This window comes from Olea europaea, chromosome 21, assembly GCF_002742605.1.
Source record: "Olea europaea var. sylvestris chromosome 21, O_europaea_v1, whole genome shotgun sequence".
Classification (NCBI taxonomy): Eukaryota; Viridiplantae; Streptophyta; class Magnoliopsida; order Lamiales; family Oleaceae; genus Olea; species Olea europaea.
The window spans coordinates 17,358,369-17,379,467 of record NC_036257.1 but is presented as its reverse complement, the minus strand read 5'-3'; the positions used below and the strand labels follow the sequence as shown (position 1 = coordinate 17,379,467).

Sequence of the window (21,099 nt, the reverse complement as noted above, 5' to 3'; positions counted from 1 at the left end):
TGAAATTGAGTAAGATGATAGAAAAACTAGTTTTAGTGATTAAATGGACTATGAAAATTGCTTAAACGTGAAATGATTAAGTTTGGGTATCGTCTATTTAATTATTGAAATTATTTAAAATAATTAATTCTTTATTTAAAAATTATATCGTATTTCAGGCGACGATACTGACATCAGAACAGCTTACCAACTGGGTTGATTTTGCGAACATAGTACTGTGAGTGGAAAAATATAAATATTTTTAAAATATTTATAAACTAAGTATATTGTCAAAGTATGTGCAATTATGTGTTCGAATTATATGGTTATTATGGAAATCTCTTTTATTACGATACATGTGGAATATCAAAGATTATTTATGGTATATTTGTGACTTGCTATGTAAGACATGTGATATTGAGATTTGGTTGGTATGTGAGACATGCAATATTGAGATCGGCTAGAAAAGTATCCATGATTATATACTTCTTCTAGTTCACAGAGGGACCTTGGTCGTGTTCTATCCTACACGGAGGGTCTTGACCTGACATTAATTTTGATCGTGTATATATAGTTCACAGAGGGGCTTTGACCGTGTTCTAAAATTGATTATGAGAGGTCTTTGAGACCGACTTTCGTTCACGGAGGGGCCAAAAGTCCGTGGCGAAAGTTCTTAGCCCTAGAAGCGGATTACATATTTTAGTCAGAGGGTACATTTTTGGTGGATTTTTCAGCACGTTTGATGTGATGAGATTATAGTATGGTTATCAGCTGATGTTTATATTATAATTTTGAGATGATATTTTACGACCTTACATGAATATTTCACCTTTGGTTACAATTACATGATGTTATCTTGTTAATTATCAAATGATATGAATTTGATTTTCGATAGAAATGTAAAATTGAAAAAGTATATTTATTTTCGAATATCTCCACTCACTGAGCTATCAACTCATTTATTTTACCACGATTTTTCCTACAAGTAGCAATTGATTCTTTTTAGCTGGAAGAGCCTAATGATTTTGGAATGAGAGCCACACGACATGTTGAACATTATAACTCATATTGATGTAGCACGAAGTAAATATTTTGGACCCATTGTATTATGTTTTACAGAAGCATTTGATTTTGTTGCATTTTTTGAAATAAGTCATAGTCAGCCTTAGTGGTGGATCTGACATTTAGTCAGCATCTATCATCGGTGCACGTCACGTTTCGGGTCCACTAGGGTGATTCGGGATGGGTCATGTCAACACATCACCATTACTTTCAATTAAAATAAAAATAAAATGAAACGAAAAGTAAAAAATAGAAAAGAAGATACTCGACCACTAGAATGGATCAAATGAACTCTGTCATAATGAAAAGAGGCTTGGGTTGGTGGCCAGGGGTCACCTGTACGTATGAGCCTTTGGATAATGCTATTCATTGGGACATTTTGATACACAGTACGGACACCACTAAACAAGACAATGGACACGGTTTTATCTTGGATTTTTAGTCCACGGTGTATTCAGGCGACATGTAACCACTAAATGGAAATAAGTTTGGCAGGAAATTAAGTGGCCAGGTAAGCAATACATGAGTATTTCTTATATCTTGGCAATTAGATTTCTATGTTCCAACTATTCAACTTGTATTTGCTTCAGTCTCATTTCTTTCAAAACTTCTAGCCATGTGTAAATATGATATCTTTGGATTCATGTCAAAATCTAGCCAAATGTTGTTAGCTTTGATGTCTCTATGTATGATTCTGAGACGGGAATCTTGATGGAGATACATAAGGCCCCAAGCAATACCATGATATTGTGAAAGCGCTTAGGCCAATCAACCAGTGCACTTCCCATTGGATCTACAAAAAGTTTTTCTTTGTTGAGAGAATAATTTGTCTTTTTGATGCTTGAAAGTTAGAATTTGGTTCTAATTTCTACTACTAAACAACTTAAAGCATCGGTCATCTGCAACAAAACAATAATGTTGTGTCCTATTTGACATTTGATCAGAAAATCTTTGCTTCTGGATTTTGAAAAGAGTCCAGTAATATCTGTTGACCTCAAAAAGTGTTGCCAACAGATGCCGGTCCCACCCGCGCACACGTGGGCGAATGTCCAACACCCTAAGATACGTGGACGATCTAAAACGAGCAGTTTAAAAGGCGTAGGAGTAGCCCAACGACGCAGGACGGTGATGTTCGGAATTCCGCATGTTGTTCGTGATCCGATTGTACAATAATTACCAACCGGTGTTCATGAATGTATATGTAAATGTGTATAAACTCGATTTGTGTATTGCAAGTGAATGAGAGAGAGTTGAAAGTGTAGTTCTTTGTATTGATTCTTGCATTAACCTTTTGATGTTACACAAGGGAAGTATTTATAGTGATACATGTGAAATGGGAGCCCTTGGATAAGGTGGCACGTGGCCTCATCTCTTTGATTCAAACATCTTATCCTAGGCATGGGGCTTGACTTGCTAGCTTGCTGCGCATTTATTGCTTGTGCAGAGCCTCCATACTAGTGACAAGACTTAACCTTTATGCTTATGACAAACGTTCCATCAATCATTCGAATAAGATCTTTGTGTAGACGATCTCTTTGGAGAAGTGACCATGGAGGATGCTCCCTTGTTGTTCGGAGGCTCCTGCATCAGCTTCGGGGCTTCGGCTATTTCATACAATACTTCCACTTGAGGGCTTCAGCTAACTTTAACCAGCTTCAGCATCATGGCTTCGGCTCATAGGCCTCAGCATGTGGACCTCGGTTACATTCATAGGCCTCAGTAAAAGGGCGCCTCGGCTAGTGGACTTCGGCTTGAAGGACTTCGGCCATAGCCCACTTCGGCAATATATACCACCTCGGCTGGAGTGCCACGTAGTTCGGCCTGAGTGGGCCATTGGCCCAGGTAGGTTGGCCAAGTATGACAATACGCAACAATAGTCCCCCAAGTCCAAGTATGGTCATTTATGTAATCCGTGGATTTTAATGAAGTAAAAATTGAAAGAATTTTTGAACCCCAAATAATAGTCCCTCAAGTCCAAGTATAGATATTTATATCATGGTTGGCGTTAGAGATGTGGTGTTGTAGGCGAATGATGAAGAGACCGAGGCTGTGTTGAAGAGGAATCAGAGGTGGTTGGGAAATTGAACCTACGAGGCTTGTTGGCTGAACGTTGAACAGGAAATCGAGGTGGTTGGGGAACCGAACCTGCGAGGCTTGTTGGCTGATTGTTGAAGATGAAGGCGAGGTGGTTGGGGAACCAAACATGCGAGGATTTTTGGCTGATTGTTGAAGAGGAAGTCGAGGTGGTTGGGAAATCGAACCTGCAAGGATTGTTGGCTGATTGTTGAAGAGGAAGCCGAGGTGGTTGGCGAACCAAACCTGTGAGGATTGTTGGCTGATTGTTGAAGAGGAAGCAAAGGTGGTTGGCGAACCGAACCTACGAGGATTGTTGGCTGATTGTTGAAGAGGAAGCCGAGGTGGTTGGTGAACCGAACCTGCGAGGCTTGTTGGCTGATTGTTGAAGTTGAAGCCGAGGCTCAATGGGAATGATTGTACATCAATAGCTATGCCAATGATTTGATGGTTTGTGCTTGTTTTCGAGGAAAAGTTGCTGACCCGTACGACTTCCAAGGTGCCTGCTGCCGTCGAATTAAAAACACAATTATGAGGATAGTTGGAGGTTCTAGAAGCAGACGCGTTGGAAGGGGTGTGTGGGAGGCACGCTTGAATCAGAGGCGTAGGTTTGAAAAATCGTTTGAATTCAACGTCTCGGATTTGATCTACAATGGAAGGTTCAGCTTGTCTGAGCTTCATCTGACGGCTGGGGTTTGTCCTGAACCTCTATAAAAGGTGAGAAAGTCCTATTTTTCAGGACTTTTGAAAATTTGCAATCTGATTCTCTCTGAAATCTTGAACATTCCGGCGTCGAGACTGTTTGTTCTTTCATTCTCCGGCCTATCTCCGTTCGCGTAGTTCCTTTCTTAGGTATTATTCTTAGAAGAGCCCTTTTATTTCTGTGTTAATACTGTGAAATGGAGTCCACCTCGGGTAGGGAGTTGGTGATAGTAGCTTCGTTAGATTGTGGGGTCAGTCACAGGGAGATTTCGAGGTTGATAGGTATGCCATGACCGAGGACCCAGTAGATTATATCGAAGGGTGGGGATGTCTAGGGTGCCCTCAAGTATGACGTGGAAGAGGTTGGGGGAGATCAAGGAGAGACACAATGTTCCCCACACCATAGAAATGTTAGTTCCCGAGCCGAACGAGCGGGCCTGCTATTCGAGGCCCAGTTGTGTGGCAGTTAGTGAATACCTATTTAAGGCAGGTATGTTTCTTCCTTTGCACCCCTTCTTTAGGGTGGTGCTGAGGAATTTCATGTTGTCGTCGACCTAGGTTCTGCCAAATGGGTGGAACCAGTTGGTCGGCTCGTACTTCCTGTGGAAAGAGATGTCACTTGGGGAGGACATGCCTCTCTATGTATTCATGACCCTTTTCCAGCCCCGGGTCATAGGAAAGGAGTCCAGGGGGTGATATTACCTTACACCTTGGGGGGTTCACGCACCCTTTGTGGTGGGACTGCCTTTCTCCATCAAGGGGTGGAAGGAGTCCTGGTTTTGGGTGCGAGGAAAGTGGCAGGCAATGGAGGGGGACAAGGCCTTTTCTTGCACAGTGCCGACCCAGTACTACGAAACTCGTGAGTCTCCCAGCCCCTGCTTGTACTTCTGAATTGAACACTTGAGATTTTCTAACTGTTGGGGCTTCCATTACAGATTGTAGTACGAGATTCGAGCTCAGCCGGGAAGAGTTTGAGGTGATAGAGGACATCTACAAGAGGCCTTTGAAGCTCCGCCACTTTGACTACCTGATCAACAGGAGTCGTTACTTCCTGGATTTTGGACTGATGGCTTCCAGAGGTACGAAGCTCCTATAGTTGTAAATTTTCTTGCTCTTTTGTTTTGATACTGATGTGCTGACCTGACGTGCTATGTAGATAAATTCAAGAGGAGGGAATACCCAGCTCCAGACATGGCTACAATTCTGAAGGCCACAACCACTGTCAAGGCGAGGCCCCTGAAGCGGGGTCCAGTGGGGCCAAGGAGGTCCGAGGCAGGGTGGAACACCTTTCCAAGGATAGCATACAAAAGGCTTCCGAAGAGGGGGCTTCCCAGAGGCAAGAGAAGCCAAAAGAGCCTCGGGGGAAAAAGAAAGTCCCTGAGGAGGCGAAGAGGAGGAAGCTGGTGCACGTCACCAGCTCGTCAGGGAAATTTGGGACATCAGTGTCCCACGAGGCTAAATCAACAGGCGAGCAGAAGCTGCTCGCATCCGCCTCCAAAGCCATCAAAATAGAGATGGTCAGAGAGGTCGAGGCTGAGGAGGCCAGAGAGGAAGCTGCGAGGAGAGCTGCTGAGGCTGCTGAGGAGGAGGCAGCAAAACAGAAGCCTGTTCTAGAGAAGGGGTAGTCTCCAAGCTTCCTAGCTAGAAGGGAAGAGACCTTGGCCCCAGCCTTGGTGGAGGCTCTTTCCCAGGAGGTCCGGAGCCCCGGAGAAAACTTTTACGGGTTTTGGATGGACAGGTGGCAGCTGCATGCCTCCTCTTACGATGCCACCGACCTAACGAGGGCTTTGGTGAGCCAAAGCATTAGAACCTTTGGCCTAGCTCTTGAATGCAGGGAGGCCCTGAGTGATTTTCAGACAAGGACCCAGTCTTCGGAGGAGAAGACGACCTCCCTCGCAGAGGAGTTGAAGGCAGCTAAGGTCGAGGCAGAAGAAGCAAGGGCCCTAAAACATGAAGAATTGGCCAAGCTGGAGTCTGCCTTGGCCCAGATTGAGGCCTTGAAGAAGAAAGTCCATGAGTTATAGTGCGAGGTGGCCCCCCTGACAAAGAAGGTGGAGGTCTCCAATGAGCACCAGAAAGTGACCGCCGAGGCCCTGGAGAAGGCAAATCTCTCCTTGGTGGGTGCCCAAGAGGCTTACCAGTTCTTGGAAACCTAAATCAAGTGGTATGTGGATGATGCCTCCCATGTCAGAGAAGAGGCTCAACAGGCGAGGGAGGAGGCGGTGTAGGAGTACATTGCCAACTTCCATAACACAGAGGAATATAAGAGCTTCAGTGCTTACTGGAGAAACTTTGCCTATGCTGAGGTGATGGAGTGGGCAGAGGAACTGTATCCTAATTTGGATCTGACTCAACTCAAGTTTGAATTCGTGGATGAGGTACCTCAGACCCTTGCTGAGGAGGTGCAGGGTAATGAAGCAGCTAAGGTAGCGGAGATAAATGCCGATGCTCAAGCTGCCGAAGCCCCAAGTACTGAGGCTCCTCCCCCATCTACCCAGGCTTAGATTAGTTTTCTTTTCAGTCTTTCGAATGTAATGGCCTGAGGCCCACTTTTGTAATCCTTATTGAAGATCAATATAATGCCTTTTTCATTCATTGTTGTTTCTTTATCCAAGTATACACGCCTTGTTAAGCAAATGAACTTAAAAGTTTACAGAAGCACTAAATAACTTTAACTTGGTAACTTAACTTCAATCACTTTAAACAACTGGATTGAACGACTGTATGAGCCTCGGACTTAAGCAAATGAACTTTACTTAAGCATAATGACTGTATGAGCCTCGAATTTAAGCGAATGAACAAATGTATGAGCCTTGGACTTAAGCAAATAAACAACTGTATGAGCCTCGGTTTGCACTTGAGGTGGCTTCTCCCATCAGCGTTCAGCCTGGCCAAAGGAGGCATGTGCTAGCGCCTCGGAGTTCAAGCGAGATGGCCCAGAGGTAGGACGTGATCCTCTCTTCTGAGGTGATGACGCATCCCAGACATGGTGGATGGTACAGCCATGTTGAGGCTTTTCCCCTTGAAGTTCAGCCAGGCCAAAGGGAGGCATGTGTTAGCGCCTCGGAGTTCAAGCGAGGTGGCCCAGAGGTGGGAAGCGAGCCTCTCCTCCGAGGTGACGATGCATCCTAGACATGGTGGATGGTGCAGCCATGTTGAGGCTTCTCCTTGGCGTTCAGCCTGGCCAAAGGGGGGCATGTGCTAGCGCCTTGGAGGTCAAGCGAGGTGACCCAGAGGTAGGACGCGAGCCTCTCCTTCGAAGTGATGATGCATCCCAGATATGGTGGATGGTACAACCATGTTGAGGCATCTCCCCTTGGCATTTAGTCTGGCCAAAGGAAGGCATGCTAGTGCCTCGAACTTCAAGCGAGATGGCCCAGAGGTGGGACTCGAGCCTCTCCTCCGAGGTGACGATGTAGTACAACACGTTAATTTAATCACTGAATTTTATTGAACCATAGAGATGTTACAAAGGCTGGAAAAGGTCATCCAGCAAGATAGTACATTCATTGGTGATAGATCCTGAGGTGTTCTATGTTCCATGGACGGGGTTGTGCCTTGCCGTTCATGTCTTCAATCCAGTAAGTCTCAGGTCGAACCTCTTCTTTGATTTTGTATGGACTTTCCCAATTCGGGCCTAGAGAACCAAAACCAGGTCTTTGGAGGACAGGAAGACCCTCCTGAGTACGAGGTCGTTAATTCGGAATGACCTCTTCTTAACTTTCGAGTTGAAGTACCTTGTCATCTTTCTATGATATGTGCCGAGCTTCAATTGGGAGTCATCTCTTCTTTCTTCGATGAAGTCGAGGTCGACCCTCCGAAGCTCATCGTTGGTTATCTCGCTGAAGTGCAGACGTCTCGGGGATGGAAGTCCGACCTCCATGGGGCTCATCACCTCAGTTCTATATGTCATGAGGAAGGGCGTTTCCCCTATTAGGGTCCTGGTGGTGGTTCGGATCGCCCAAAGGACTTGGGGTAGCTCATCAACCCAGGCCCCTTTTGATACATCAAGGTTCCTTTTCAGGACGTGCTTGATGGTCTTGTTCACGGCCTCAACTTGGCCATTTGCTTGTGGGAGGTGAGGTGTGGAGAAGTGGTTCTTTATGCCGAGCTCTTCGCATAATTCTCTAACCTTCTTGTTGTCAAATTATCTGCCATTGTCTGAGACAATTGAGTAGGGAATTTCGAACCGGCAAATAATATTTTTCCATAAGAACTTGGAGGTGTTAGCTTCAGTGATTTTTGCTAGTGGTTCAGCTTCGACCCACTTTGTGAAGTAATCAATGGCCACAATTGCAAAACTTGTCACTCCACTACCCTTAGGTAGGGGACCTATGAGGTCCACACCCCATTTTGAGAAAGGCCAGGGACTGGAAACGGAGGTCAAATCCTGCGATGGCTGTCTTTGCACAGGAGAGAAGCGCTGGCATTTGTCGAATTTTCATACAAACTCGAGGGCATCCCGCTTTAGGGTAGGCCAATAGTACCCCTGCCTTAATATCTTTTGTGCCAGAGATAAACCTCCGGAGTGGTTGCTGCACACGCCCTCATGGACTTCTCTTAATATGTAGGTAGCCTCTTCTCCTCTGACGCACCGTAAGAGTGGAGAGGAGAAGCTCCTCTTGTATAGAATGTCATCAATGAAGAGGAAGTGGGCTAACATCCTTCTTAGCTTATAAGCCTCATTCTTGTTGGTGGGCAGTACTTGGTCTTTAAGATATGCTATGATTGGCTGCATCCAAGTGGGAGTTCCAGCGATCCACATTATAGTAGAGGCCTCGATCGAAGGCAAGAGGAGGTGCTCGATAGGTACTACTGTGAGTAGCTCCGAGTCTTTGCTACTAGCCAGCTTCGAGAGTGCATCCACATGCGCATTTTCGATGCGGGGGATCTAGATCAACTCAAACTTTTCGAAGGATGGGATGAGGTTCATCACCATTTTCAGATAGGAGGCCATCGTTTTGTCTTTGGCTGAGAAGTTACCATCGACTTGGCTAAGAACCAGCTGGGAGTCACTACTGATGAGTAGCCTCTTTACTTGCATTTCTGTGGCCAGCCTGAGGCCCACAAGAAGTGCCTCGTATTCCACTGTATTATTGGTAGCTTTGAATCTGAACCTCACCACCGAGGTGAGTTTGTGACCTTCGGGGCTGATGAGGACAATCCCGGCACCTGAGCCGACATCACCAGCTGACCCATCGACGAAGAGGTTCCACATAGGGGACTCTACGGGTTCCATGATTTCATCCACCACGAGTAGGTTGGCGAATTCAGCCACAAAGTCAGCTAAGGCTTGCCCTTTGATGGCTGTCCTAGCCTTGAACACAAGGTCAAATTCACTTAGTTCCACTGCCCATTTCAATAACCTTCCTGAGGCATCGGGCTTTTGGAGTACCTGCCTCAGGGGAAAGTTCGTCAGGATATGGATGGTGTGAGCTTGGAAGTAGGGTCTCAATTTCTAGAGGCCGTGATCAAGACCAAAGCGCGCTTCTCCATATTGGGGTAACGGGTTTTCGACGATAGGAGCGCTTTACTCGTGTAGTATACGAGGAGTTGGGTGGACCCTTCTTCCCGAATTAGAACCGAGCTGATGGCCTCATTGGAGACGGCCAAATATAGTTGTAGAATATCATCGGGCTTTGGTTTAGAGAGGAGGGGGGCCTGCCTCAGGTGCCTTTTCAGGCATTGGAAGGCCTCTTCACATTCCTCAGTCCACTAGAATTTCTTCCCAGCCTTCAGCTCTTTGAAAAATGGGAGGCATTTGTCCATAGCTTTGGAGATGAAGCGGCTAAGTGCGGCCACTCGTCCGGTAAGACTTTGCACCTCCTTTGGCTTTTGGGGGGGACCTCATCTTGCATAGAGCCTCAATCTTCTCGGGGTTGGCCTCAATTCCTCGTTGGTTGACCATGTGCCCCAAGAACTTGTCGGAGGCTACCCCAAAGGCGTACTTTAGGGGATTGAGCCTCATCCTATACCTTCTTAGGAATTGGAAAGTGTTGTTGAGGTGCGTTATGTGGTCCCCAGCCTCCAAACTTTTTACTAGCATGTCGTCCACGTAGACCTCCATTGTTTTGCCAATGAGGTCCATAAACATCTTGTTTACAAGTCTTTGCTAGGTCGCTCCGGCATTTTTCAACCCGAAGGGCATCATTCTATAACAATAAAGGCCTCGGTCTGTGATGAAAGAGGTGTGCTCTTCATCGGCCGAGTGCATGGGGATTTGGTTGTAGCCGGAGTACGCATCCATGAAGCTCAACAACTTATGCCCAGCCGTAGAGTCTACTAGTTGGTCAATCCTTGGGAGTGGAAAGATGTCTTTTGAGCAAGCTCTATTGAGGTTGGTGAAGTCAATGCACACCCTTCACTTGCCGTTGTGTTTCTTTACTAAAACCGGGTTGGAGACCTACTTCGGGTAGGTTGCCTCCCTGATGAAGCCATTTTGGATGAGCTTCTGAACATCTTCCTTTAGAGCCTCATACCTCTCAGGATTGAGGGCTCTCCTTTTTTGTCTATGTGGGGCAACCTTAGGATCAATTTTCAGGTGGTGGCAACTAACCTTGGGGTCTATGCCTACCATGTCCTCATACTTCCAGGCAAAGACATCAAGATTCTTGCTCAGGAAATCCTTAATCTTTTCCTTCAGAATGTTGGATAGACATTTGCCTACCTTCAGTACCTTTAATGGGTCTCGGGGGTCTACCGAGAAGCTCTCAAGTTCCTCTACTGGAGATGCTTGAGGCTCGTGTTCCATTATGCGGGGGTCAATCTCATCAATGACCAGCACCTCCGGATTAGATGGTGCGTCGATCATATCAACATCTTCTTGTTTGGTGGGCTCATCACCTGGGACATCAGCCATGACCACATCAGCTATGATTACATGGACGTCCCGGAGCTCTACCTTCTTGATAGAGCTTAGATAGCACTCTCTCGAGCCTCTTTGGTCGCCTCTCATCGTTGCCACCCCATTTTCTGTCAGGAATTTCATACATAGGTGGTGGATGGAGTTGACTGCTCCCAATTCCTTTAGGGCTGGTCTGTCCAACACTCCATGATAAGTCGACCGACTGTCGACAATGAGGAACTCCATGAAGTTTATCGTTGTTTGTGGGGATTTTCCCATCTCCACCGCAAGTGTTATTTTTCCCTCGGAGTGATGCTATCTCCGGTAAATCCGTACAATGGAGTGGTGGTGGGTGTCAACTGATGATCCAATATCATTTTGTCAAAGGCGAATCCGAATAGAATGTTGACGGAGCTGCCGTTGTCAACTAACATTTGTTTGAGCCCATTCCGGGTTATGACAACCCTCACCACAAGTGCATCGCAATGGGGGTAATGAACTCCTTCGGCGTCTTCCTGGGTGAAGACAATGGATGGAACTTGGTTTTTTCGGGAGCTACTGTCCACAATGTAGCTTGTCAAAGGGGGGTGTTTAGCCTCCCGAGCGTAATTCCTTTTCTCATTTCATGTTTCACCGCCAACATACGGGCCTCAAAATATGGTATCCACCTCGTGGATAGGGGCCTCATCTTGAGCTTGCTGATTTCTTCGGTGCCTACGCCCTTCCCTGGGCCTCTCTGCATCATGCTCCCTTCGTCGTGGAGATACATCCCTTTGATGGGGAGCGGCATTCTCATGCCCACATCGGTTGTCGTGCCTAGGCGGGGGCCTGTTCATCTGGGGTGAATCATGCCTATCTCTGGCGGGTTCCTGCCGGGAGCGGTGTGCATAGTCTCTGGAATCTGCTGTGTCATGCCTGTAGAACCTGTGGTGCACACAGTATCCTGGGGGGTTCGAATTTGACCTATTTCTAGGTCCTGAACCTCGACCTCGGCCTCTTCCCCGATGAGATCCCTGCTGGGCCTCCATCTGATGGGGGTCAGTAATCGGGTTGACATCTTCATATGCCAAGGTTGGAACAGCATTCAAAGTGGTGGTGGCAAGTGCTTGGCTAGAGTTCTCATTTTCGGCCTCGTTCATTTGGTAGCCCATCAGGTGGGAGGTCGGGCCTCTACCGCGCTATCTTTGAGGAGGTGGGAGGCCTCTACTTGCCCTGTTCCTATGCTCAATCAATTCTTCATTGATGATCTCCCTTCTCATCATTTCGAGTAGGGCGTCATAAGTGGTGGGGTCTTGATTCTGTACGTCCCTCCAGAATAGGGTATTCATGTTCAGACCTCCCCTCAATACGGATAGTGCCTCTCCATCAGTGACTTGTACGCAATACGTCATCTCATCAGTGAAGCGTGATAAGAAGCTCTTTAGGAACTCCCCATGTGCTTGTCTCATGTCTTGGAGACGTTGGATGAGGGCTTTTCCTTCTTTGCTCACCGCGAACCTCTTCAAGAATGTTGTCTTGAACGCGGGCCAGCTTCTAATGCTCCCATGTGGCAATCTGCTATACCAAATTTCAGCCGCTCCACTAAGCGTTAAATGGAAGGCTCTACACTTCATGGCTGGGATGGCACCCCTTAGGCTCGTGTGAGTTTTATAAGCATTCAGGTGCTTCTCCGGGTCGCCTCTTCCGTCATACTTTGGTATTTTTGGCATAACATAGTGGCTTGAGACCTGGGCATTCCTTAGTTCCCTTGAGAATGGTAGATTCTCATCATCATCATCCAAGTCGCAAGACCACTGCTGTTCATCAGAGTTGTACTCATCAGCCTCATACCCTGGTTGTTGGTAAGAGGTTCTAGGGCGGTCCCTAGCCTCTTCCTCCCTCCTCTGCTACCTATTTCTAGGCAGAGCAACACAGGGGGCATTTTCATGCCTTCTGTCCGGCTGCTGGGGCATTAGAAGTGGAGGAGGTGGTCTTGTCCAAAGCTGTTGAGCCTGCTGTTGCCTAAGCCTCGATTCAGCGGGGTTGATTCTGTCAAAAACATTTCATGCCCTCCTATGTCGTGGATCTTGCTCATAAGGAGGTGGAAAATTATCGTGGCTCATTTGGACCTCGGTGGGTCGACTAGAAGCGTAGTTGGAAGAAACATCAACTTCCACTTCTATTTCAAATGGGCTTCCACCTCGCCATAGTTTGGCAAGGCAGCTCTATGACTTTGAACTTTATCCTCTTGCTGGTAGTGCCCTTGGGGGGCATATGGAGGAATGGGAAAGCCTCATTGGCCTTGCATTTAGGCCATAAGCTCCCTCATAGCCAAGTTTTGGCTAGTAATATCCCTCATGTTGGCTGCCATGACGGCCATTTCTCTTGATAGTCGTGTCGTCACACACATCCCACCTCTTCTTTGGTGGTGGTGGAGTCTTTGCCGAGCTGCTGGGGCAGCAAGCTGAGGAGGCACGTTCGTGTTTTCTCTTACCCTCATAGGGAGAGTATCTTCATTGGAGCTCATTTTCTTTTATCAGACTTCAGATTTTGGTAAGTAATGAGGCTTCCTCCTGTTCTTTTTCAAGAACAAATCCCTTTTTCAAGGGAAGTTGCCTAAATGTTTTTTTTTTCAGTAAGCTTTTACCACAAGATTGCTCGTGGTTTTGGTATGGTTTCCTACAGATGGCGCCAATCTGTTGACCCCAAAAAGTGTTACCAACAGATGCCGGTCCCACCCGCGCACACGTGGACAAATGTCCAACACGCTAAGACACGTGGACGGTCTAAAACGAGCGGTTCAAAGGGCGTGGGAGTAGCCCAACGACGCGGGACGGTGACGTTCAAAATCCAGCAGGTTGTTCGTGATCCGATTGTACAATAATTACCAACCGGTGTTCGTGAATGTATATGTAAATGTGTATAAACTCGATTTGTGTATTGCAAGTGAATGAGAGAGAGTTGAGTAAAGTGTAGTTCTTTGTATTGATTCTTGCATTAGCCTTTTGATGTTACACAAGGGAAGTATTTATAGTGATACATATGAAATGGGAGCCCTTGGATGAGGTGGCACGTGGCCTCATCTCTTTGATTCAAACATCTTATCCTAGACATGGGGCTTGACTTGCTAGCTTGCTGCGCATTTATTGTTTGTGCAGAGTCTCCATACTAGTGACAAGACTTAACCTTTATGCTTATGACAAACGTTCCATCAATCATTCGAATAAGATCTTTGTGTAGACGATCTCTTGGGAGAAGTGACCATGGAGGATGCTCCCTTGTGGTTCGGAGGCTCCTGCATCAGCTTCGGGGCTTCGGCCATTTCATACAATACTTCCACTTGAGGGCTTCAGCTAATTTCAACTAGCTTCAGCATCATGGCTTCGGCTCATAGGCCTCAGCATGTGGACCTCGGTTACATTCACAGGCCTCGGTAAAAGGGCGCCTCGGCTAGTGGACTTCGGCTTGAAGGGCTTCAGCCATAGCCCACCTCGGCTGGAGTGCCACGTGGTTCGACCTGAGTGGGCCATTGGCCCAAGTAGGTTGGCCAAGTATGACAATACACAACAATATCCATTATGTCATTATGTATAAATGTTACTCTTAATAGAATTTCCATAGAGCTAATTGTTCAAGTTGAATATTTCTTACCAGATAGAATCAGGTCCAAACTTCTATTAGGCATGTATTTATAAATCAACATCTTTACCTCTTCTCGAATGTAGCATCCAAGAAACTTCACAACATTACGATGCTGGAGTTTAGCTATACAAATAACTTCATTCTTGAAGTCATCAAGTCCTCGGGCTTGGAGGGAACTTGTTGATAGCCGTTTGACAGCAATTTCCTGCCCTCTTCCAGCAGGTCCTAATTCCGAGCATGCATACACAAATGCCTTTATATGTATCAATGACGTAAATGATCTCAACTCCACGGCGCAAAGGGGCCGAGAAATTCAGTAAACTGTCCGGTGATTTTGATGCTAAGATCCTGGGACTGGAATTTAGCACCGCTTATAGGCTATTATCATATGATGAAGAATGAGTTGGATAGTTCAAATTCAACGGGTTTAAGCATTTAGTAGGGGATGATCTTGTATGAAATGGACTAGAATTGTTTCCGTCTAGAAGGGGTGATCTTTTAGGTAGGTTTAATATTTTTAATCGTTTTAACTGGGATCCATTTTCAATTTTTGAAAAATTTGGGACTATGATTGCGATTAATTCTTTTCTTATTCCTGTTCTCTTTTTGTTTATTTAAAGATGAGGGTATTCCGCAAGTTTTGATTGATCTAGGAGGATATTGTGTTAAAATGAAAGAATATGGAGTATTGTGCAAAATCAATAAATATTAAGAGTATTTCGTCAATTACCCTTTTCAAAAGTTATACACACTAAAAACGACAAGTGTAAGTTGTAATTTTAATATAAAATATATATTGTAATTGATATCATGGTAAATTATTAAATTTAGGTTTCTGTCAAAAAAAATTAAAAAAATAAATATACGTCGAAAATTGCATATAGAGACACCTAATTCTTGAAAATAATTTTATCCAATTTTGTATGTTTCAATACTTATTAATTCACCTGATTTTTCAACTTGATCGTCCAAATGGTCCTTAGTTGCTTAACTAACCCTAACAAATTCCCACATATCGATTATTGGTGTTACATGGGCTGAAAGTTTGACAGAGTTTAATAATAGAGATAATTTTTATATAAAAGAAAAACGAGTCATCAAAGAACATGATTGACAATATTACGTTGCGGAATATGTTGAGAACGAATTATTTTGTTTGTCCTTTCATTAAAAAGTTATGTGAAAAAAATTAGAAATTCCTAATCGATTCATCAAGTTTCAATTGAATGCAATGATCGAGGGTTGTTTTCTAGATGATTTTTATTATATAATAACTAGATTGTTTTTTAGTTTCATTCAAAATTTTCCTATTAAACCGGTCAACACCGATTGACTTTATAATTGTAAAATTAGACAAATATATCAAGATAGATGAGATGTGCTGTTGAGAACAAAATTGCAACAAAAAAGGCAATTTTACACAACAACTTGAGAAACAGTTCAATCAAAACTTAAAATAACTAGGATTTAATTTTTTTTTTTTTTTAATATTAGGATGGCCACATTAAAAAGGAAATTTAGATGGCAATTATTAAAATTAAAGAAATCCAAATAACATGAAGTTCTCAAAATTAAAAATCCCAAAATAATGAAAATTGGCACAAATTGTCCCTAACCTATGGCCTATGTATGACTTCGGTCCCTAATTTTTTTTCTTGGCCTGGATGTGGTTGTCTGAGCAGATGGTCCATTTTTACGATTTCCATCCTTTTTTCATACAGTAGTTTCGGTCTCTCCATTTTTCGTTCTTCTTCTTTTTTTTCTTTTTTCTTTTTTTTTATTGATTAAAAAACTGCAATTACTGCCCTTTCTTTTATTTATAATTTTAGTGTCTTACAAAGCCACTGTAGTGCCATTGTAGTTATTTACATAGGTTTGGTTGCTCCAAGTGCGTGTTTGATATATAGTATATTAAACATTATTACAAATTAATTTCCACTCATTTTTCTTCCTAAATCTTTTGAGTGTGGTCCAATTCAATATAACGGACATGCAAAAAGATAAAATAATTTTTGTATATAAGGGTAGATAAAGCATCAGACTCTGACCAAGAGAAACCAATCCTATAAACTGTGACAAACTTAATACAAGAATCTCTTTTCGTTCCTTTTAGCTCTGAAAGTTTTTATATGCTAATAAAATGGATTATTTCTCAGTGATCTATAAAGGAAAGTAAGAAAACAGCAGACTTATGTTGAATAATAACACGCATTTTTGTTTATTAAATTCTCACCGAATTCAGAAGAAACCATTCTAATGTAAATAGCTCTTTGATGTTGATCATGTCTTCTAACCAATGTAGGCATCCACTTCCTCCCCCACTTATATCCAAGTTACTGTAAACCGTACAAGAGAGATTTTTTGAGCACACCGATCAGGGGCGGAGCCAGGAATTACTGTTACGATGGGCTAAAAATTTAAAAAATTTAATGTACGAATAAAATTTATATATAATAAGAAAAATTTATAATATAAGTTACCTATTGAAGTTGTACTCGGCGATGTTTTACAGCATAAAATTCATCTATAATAGAATCTAGATCTAAATTCATACTAAATTCTCGTTCAATGTTGAGTGTTAAACAATCAGCAAGAAAACCATCATCCATTTTGTTACAAATTTTCGTCTTCACATGTTTCATTGCTAAAAAAGCTTGCTCCACTATCGCCGTTGAAATAGGTAGTGTCTGTACTAAACAAATCAATTTAGTCAAAATGACGTAACTCTCCGACCTTCTACTTGCAACTAATTCCCAACATAAATCAGAAAGTGTAGGTACTTGAAATCGAGGTTCAAAAATCACATCATTTTGATAGTGTTGCAACTCAACTTTCAAACAATAAATATCTTGCTGTTTAAAATCTTCAAGATAAAACTTCTCTGCAAACTTGCAAATATTATCCATATTAAATGATTCAAAAGAATTTTTTGGATCCAAAGCTGAACTAAGAGAAAGGAGCTCTATTGATGTCTCATTAAATCTTGTATCTAACTCCATCATCTGAAAGTCAATGGCTGCATTGAAAATATCAAAGTGGTAATGCTGTTCAATGGTAGGATACTCACGACCACGAGAACGACCAACCATATACGAACCATCAAAGTCAGGTACATGTATATTATTTTTTGAGCAAAAACATTTCACATCTTCAAGAAATTCTTCACAGCCATCTTCTCTCAATACTTGAAGGATAGTTTTTGTAGTACAGACAAAACTCATAGCAGGTAAGATGTCTTGAGTTTTCTTTGAAGGGACTGACAAAGAACATCCGCAATTGCTAATATTCTGTGCATTAAATGCAAGATAAATACAAATTCAAATGTTGCTATTGTTTTGTATACACCACCAACTTCGGATCGAGATCTTGTACTTGGAAAATGATCACTAAGATACTCAAGTACCTTGCAAGTTGCAGCATACATATCAATCAAACTCTTTACAGAGTTGTAATGAGAAGACCAATAAGTACTTCCGGCTCGTTGCAAATTACCAATCTGATTAGCACCACTTCCAGACTCTCGTTCTCCAATTTCTAACAAATGCTCAATTTCTTTTCTTTGGGCACTTTTCAACTCATTGATGCGCTTAGGAGATGATGTAATCATATTAATAACATTGTCCAAATGAGAAAAAAATGAATTAATATCTGAGACATCCTTAGCTGCAGAAACCAATGTGAGTTGTAAACGATGGGCAAAACAATGAACATAGTATTCATATAGACAATCTTTAAAAAATAATGCCTGTAGTCCATTCCAAGAACCACGCATATTATTAACACTATCATACCCTTGGCCTCTCATGTTTTGAACTAGAAGGTTGAAACGAACAAGAACATCAGAAATCTGATTCTTAAGATTTAATGAGGTAGTGTCACTAACACTTTTAATTGCAAAAAAATGTTCTGTCCAAATTTCATTCATGTTCACAAACCTTAGGATAATAGCCATTTGTTCTCGTGAAGATTCATCTCATGCTTCATCAACAAGAATACTAAACTTTGCATCCCCAATTTCCGTACGAATTCCTTGTCGTACTTTATTGGCCATAATGCTCAAAATTTCTTTTTGAATGTCTGGAGACGTGTATATAGCATTTTTGGGAGCATTACTCAACACAACTTTTCCTACTTCAATATTCACTTTTGCAAATGCATCCACCAATTCAATAAAATTTCCACGATTCAGTGAAGATGGAGATTCGTCATGGCCTCATAATAGTGGTCTTTAGACGCAAACGATTTTTCTGTTTTTCCTCATTTGATACAGAATGCATTACCTTGTCAATATGTTGAGTTGGTGTCATTAGATCTTCAGCTCTTCTCTTACAACCATTATGAAACGATGACAATGTTGTACCAACATGAATAAGAAATGCACATTTACTTCCTTGGTTAACCCTCTTCCAACTATCAAATCCAACAGTAACTAGTGATGAATTATTAGATAGAGTACTATCATTGAGAAAAAGGAAGCAGTAAGAACAATATGCCTTATATGTTGAAGGCAATTATTCCAACCAAGGAAACTGATTATACCAATGTTCCTGAAATCGACGTTTCTGCTTTCCACATTCTTTGCTCTGATTCTCCAAAAGTTTTGGTTGATAAGGTCCAACATTTAGATAAGCCCGCCTAATCTGATCACATTCATTAAATGGATGTTCACATATTTGCTTTTTTTTCCAGGGTCTAGTTCAATAGAATCAGATGGTTCAAAATTAAGATTAGAAGATGAAGGCCATTCAACTTCAGGGCATGAAATTGGAGAAATGGGCACTGTAGAAATTGTAGAATCCAGAGATTTGTTACTTTTTGAAAAGAAAGACAATAAGGTTCTACCTTTCTTGGTTGAAGGTCGATCTTCTTCCATATTAAATCTAAAGCATAAATATAAAAAGTAATTTAGGGACAAGCATTTCTATTTAATAGATATCATAATTATAGCAAGAAGAACAAGGAGGACAGATCAATTCATGAAGCAAAAATAAACGCATATTTGACTCAAATAGATGGCACCATCAACAGAAAACATTGGAGCATACAACCTATTGATTGATTGATCCATCATACCACTTAACAATACTATTAAGCAGGAATTAACTATATAGTTAGCATTAGGCTTATGAAATTCCATTCAATAGAATGCATCTAATGTTGGGATGCAATCAAGCATTTCTTCACAAGGAAAATATTACTTGGTTAATATATATTTTTCATATAATTGCAACCATATTAAAATCTGGTAATGTACTTCATTGAAATCATTCATCTGCCAATAGGAACATTTGAAGCAAAACCCCCCCACAACAGTGGTTGACAGGAAATGGTATTCATAAAACCCCTAATGACTTAAAATCAAAGTCATTCCCTAAACTACATATGTCCCAAATATTTAAGACCAGGTTAGAGTAATTATTTCCATCTATGATCAACAAAAATACAACAGATAGCATATAAGTTGTAGAATGAAAAAGAAATTTATGATATAGACATGAAAATTCTGTGCAAATCTTCAGTGATGAAATGAAATTTGAATCCTTTGCACTGAGGGTGGTTAATCCACATGGATTTTTCAAACACATTTCCAATGCATTTTATAAATCCCTCCACTGCAACTAATAGATTTCCAATGCTTGTCAATTTATCGTAAAAATGGAATACATATTTTGAGCTGGAATCCCCGGGCATTATACTTTCCAATTTGCTAGTGCAGTCATACACTGTTACACATAAGCACATTAAATTAACAATACACATGTGCAATACAAATTATACAATTGACCACACTGCCAAAGTAAAGCCCAAATAAATTTAGGAATTAGGAGCCCTTTTTCTTTCACCACCAATCACCATATCTTTCATAAATCATACTAGCAAGTAGCGACAGTTATGAAAATGGAAAACCAATTTTTTCTTCTTCTCCAAGCTATTCATTATTTATTTCATATTTACTTTCTGGAAAACAAATTAAAAGACAAACAATTGATGAATTGAACAAGAAACTAATTAGTAAATTACTCACCCTAAAACCTAACCCAAGTCATATGTAGGCAAGCTTGAGGCGACGAATCGGTACGACTGTGTGCTGTGCGAGTCCGTCACTCACGGATCGGAAGTGAGTCGGGTCAGTCGGCAATCGACAATTTCGTTCGGTCGACGGCTACAGGCAGGGACAACCCGGCATGGAAAATGGAAAATGTTGGCTGTTTGTGAGTTGATTTTGCACATGACGGAATGGAAAATGTTTGGGAATTGGGGATTAATTATTTGATTAATGGAATGGATATTATTTTGGGCCTAAAATTATATAGGTTAGTGGGCTACAAATTAAAGAATTTTTTTTTTAAGTGGGCTAGCCCACTGAATTTATTTGTTAGTGGGCTAATGTGGCTGAGTAATTACAATTCAAACCCAAAATTATTACTATTTTTTTTTTTTTTGTATCTGGGCCTGGAAGACAGTGGGTTGCGGCCAAGTGCAGCCCACTGCTGAATCCGTCCATGACACCGACTCACATTCATTGAATGCCATAATCTCATTAAACCAAGAATATCGTGCGTCAGACAATTTAATACCAGAGTAAACTAGAAATACACCTCCCATTTTGACAATTCAAAGGAGTTCTAAGAATGCAACAATTAGACAAATCTGCCATGTCCCAACCTTTTGGATCTTTAAGTAGAAATCTGTCGAAACATCCACAAACACGATGGTTTGCAATATTGCCACATGCACCACACAATATATAATATCATAAATTTTCTGTTGGAGAAGTAGTGTAGACCACCCACTCCTTCATTCAATTAACCCACATC

The 21,099-nt window shown here is 42.3% G+C and overlaps 1 protein-coding gene and 1 pseudogene across 1 annotated transcript; both read right to left on the bottom strand.

The window, feature by feature from the left end:
• Window positions 1-16,587, bottom strand: part of LOC111370225 — a 34,655-nt pseudogene extending 18,068 nt beyond the window's left edge.
• A 174-nt stretch (window positions 16,588-16,761) lies between these two features.
• On the bottom strand, window positions 16,762-18,233 carry LOC111370224 (zinc finger MYM-type protein 1-like). The gene is made up of 2 exons (XM_022991909.1): window positions 17,685-18,233; window positions 16,762-17,568 (listed from the first exon to the last, which is right to left on the bottom strand). Exons 1-2 carry the CDS (start codon window positions 18,231-18,233, stop codon window positions 16,762-16,764), a joined length of 1,356 nt encoding a protein of 451 aa, XP_022847677.1.
• Between the last annotated feature and the right edge of the window lie 2,866 nt (window positions 18,234-21,099).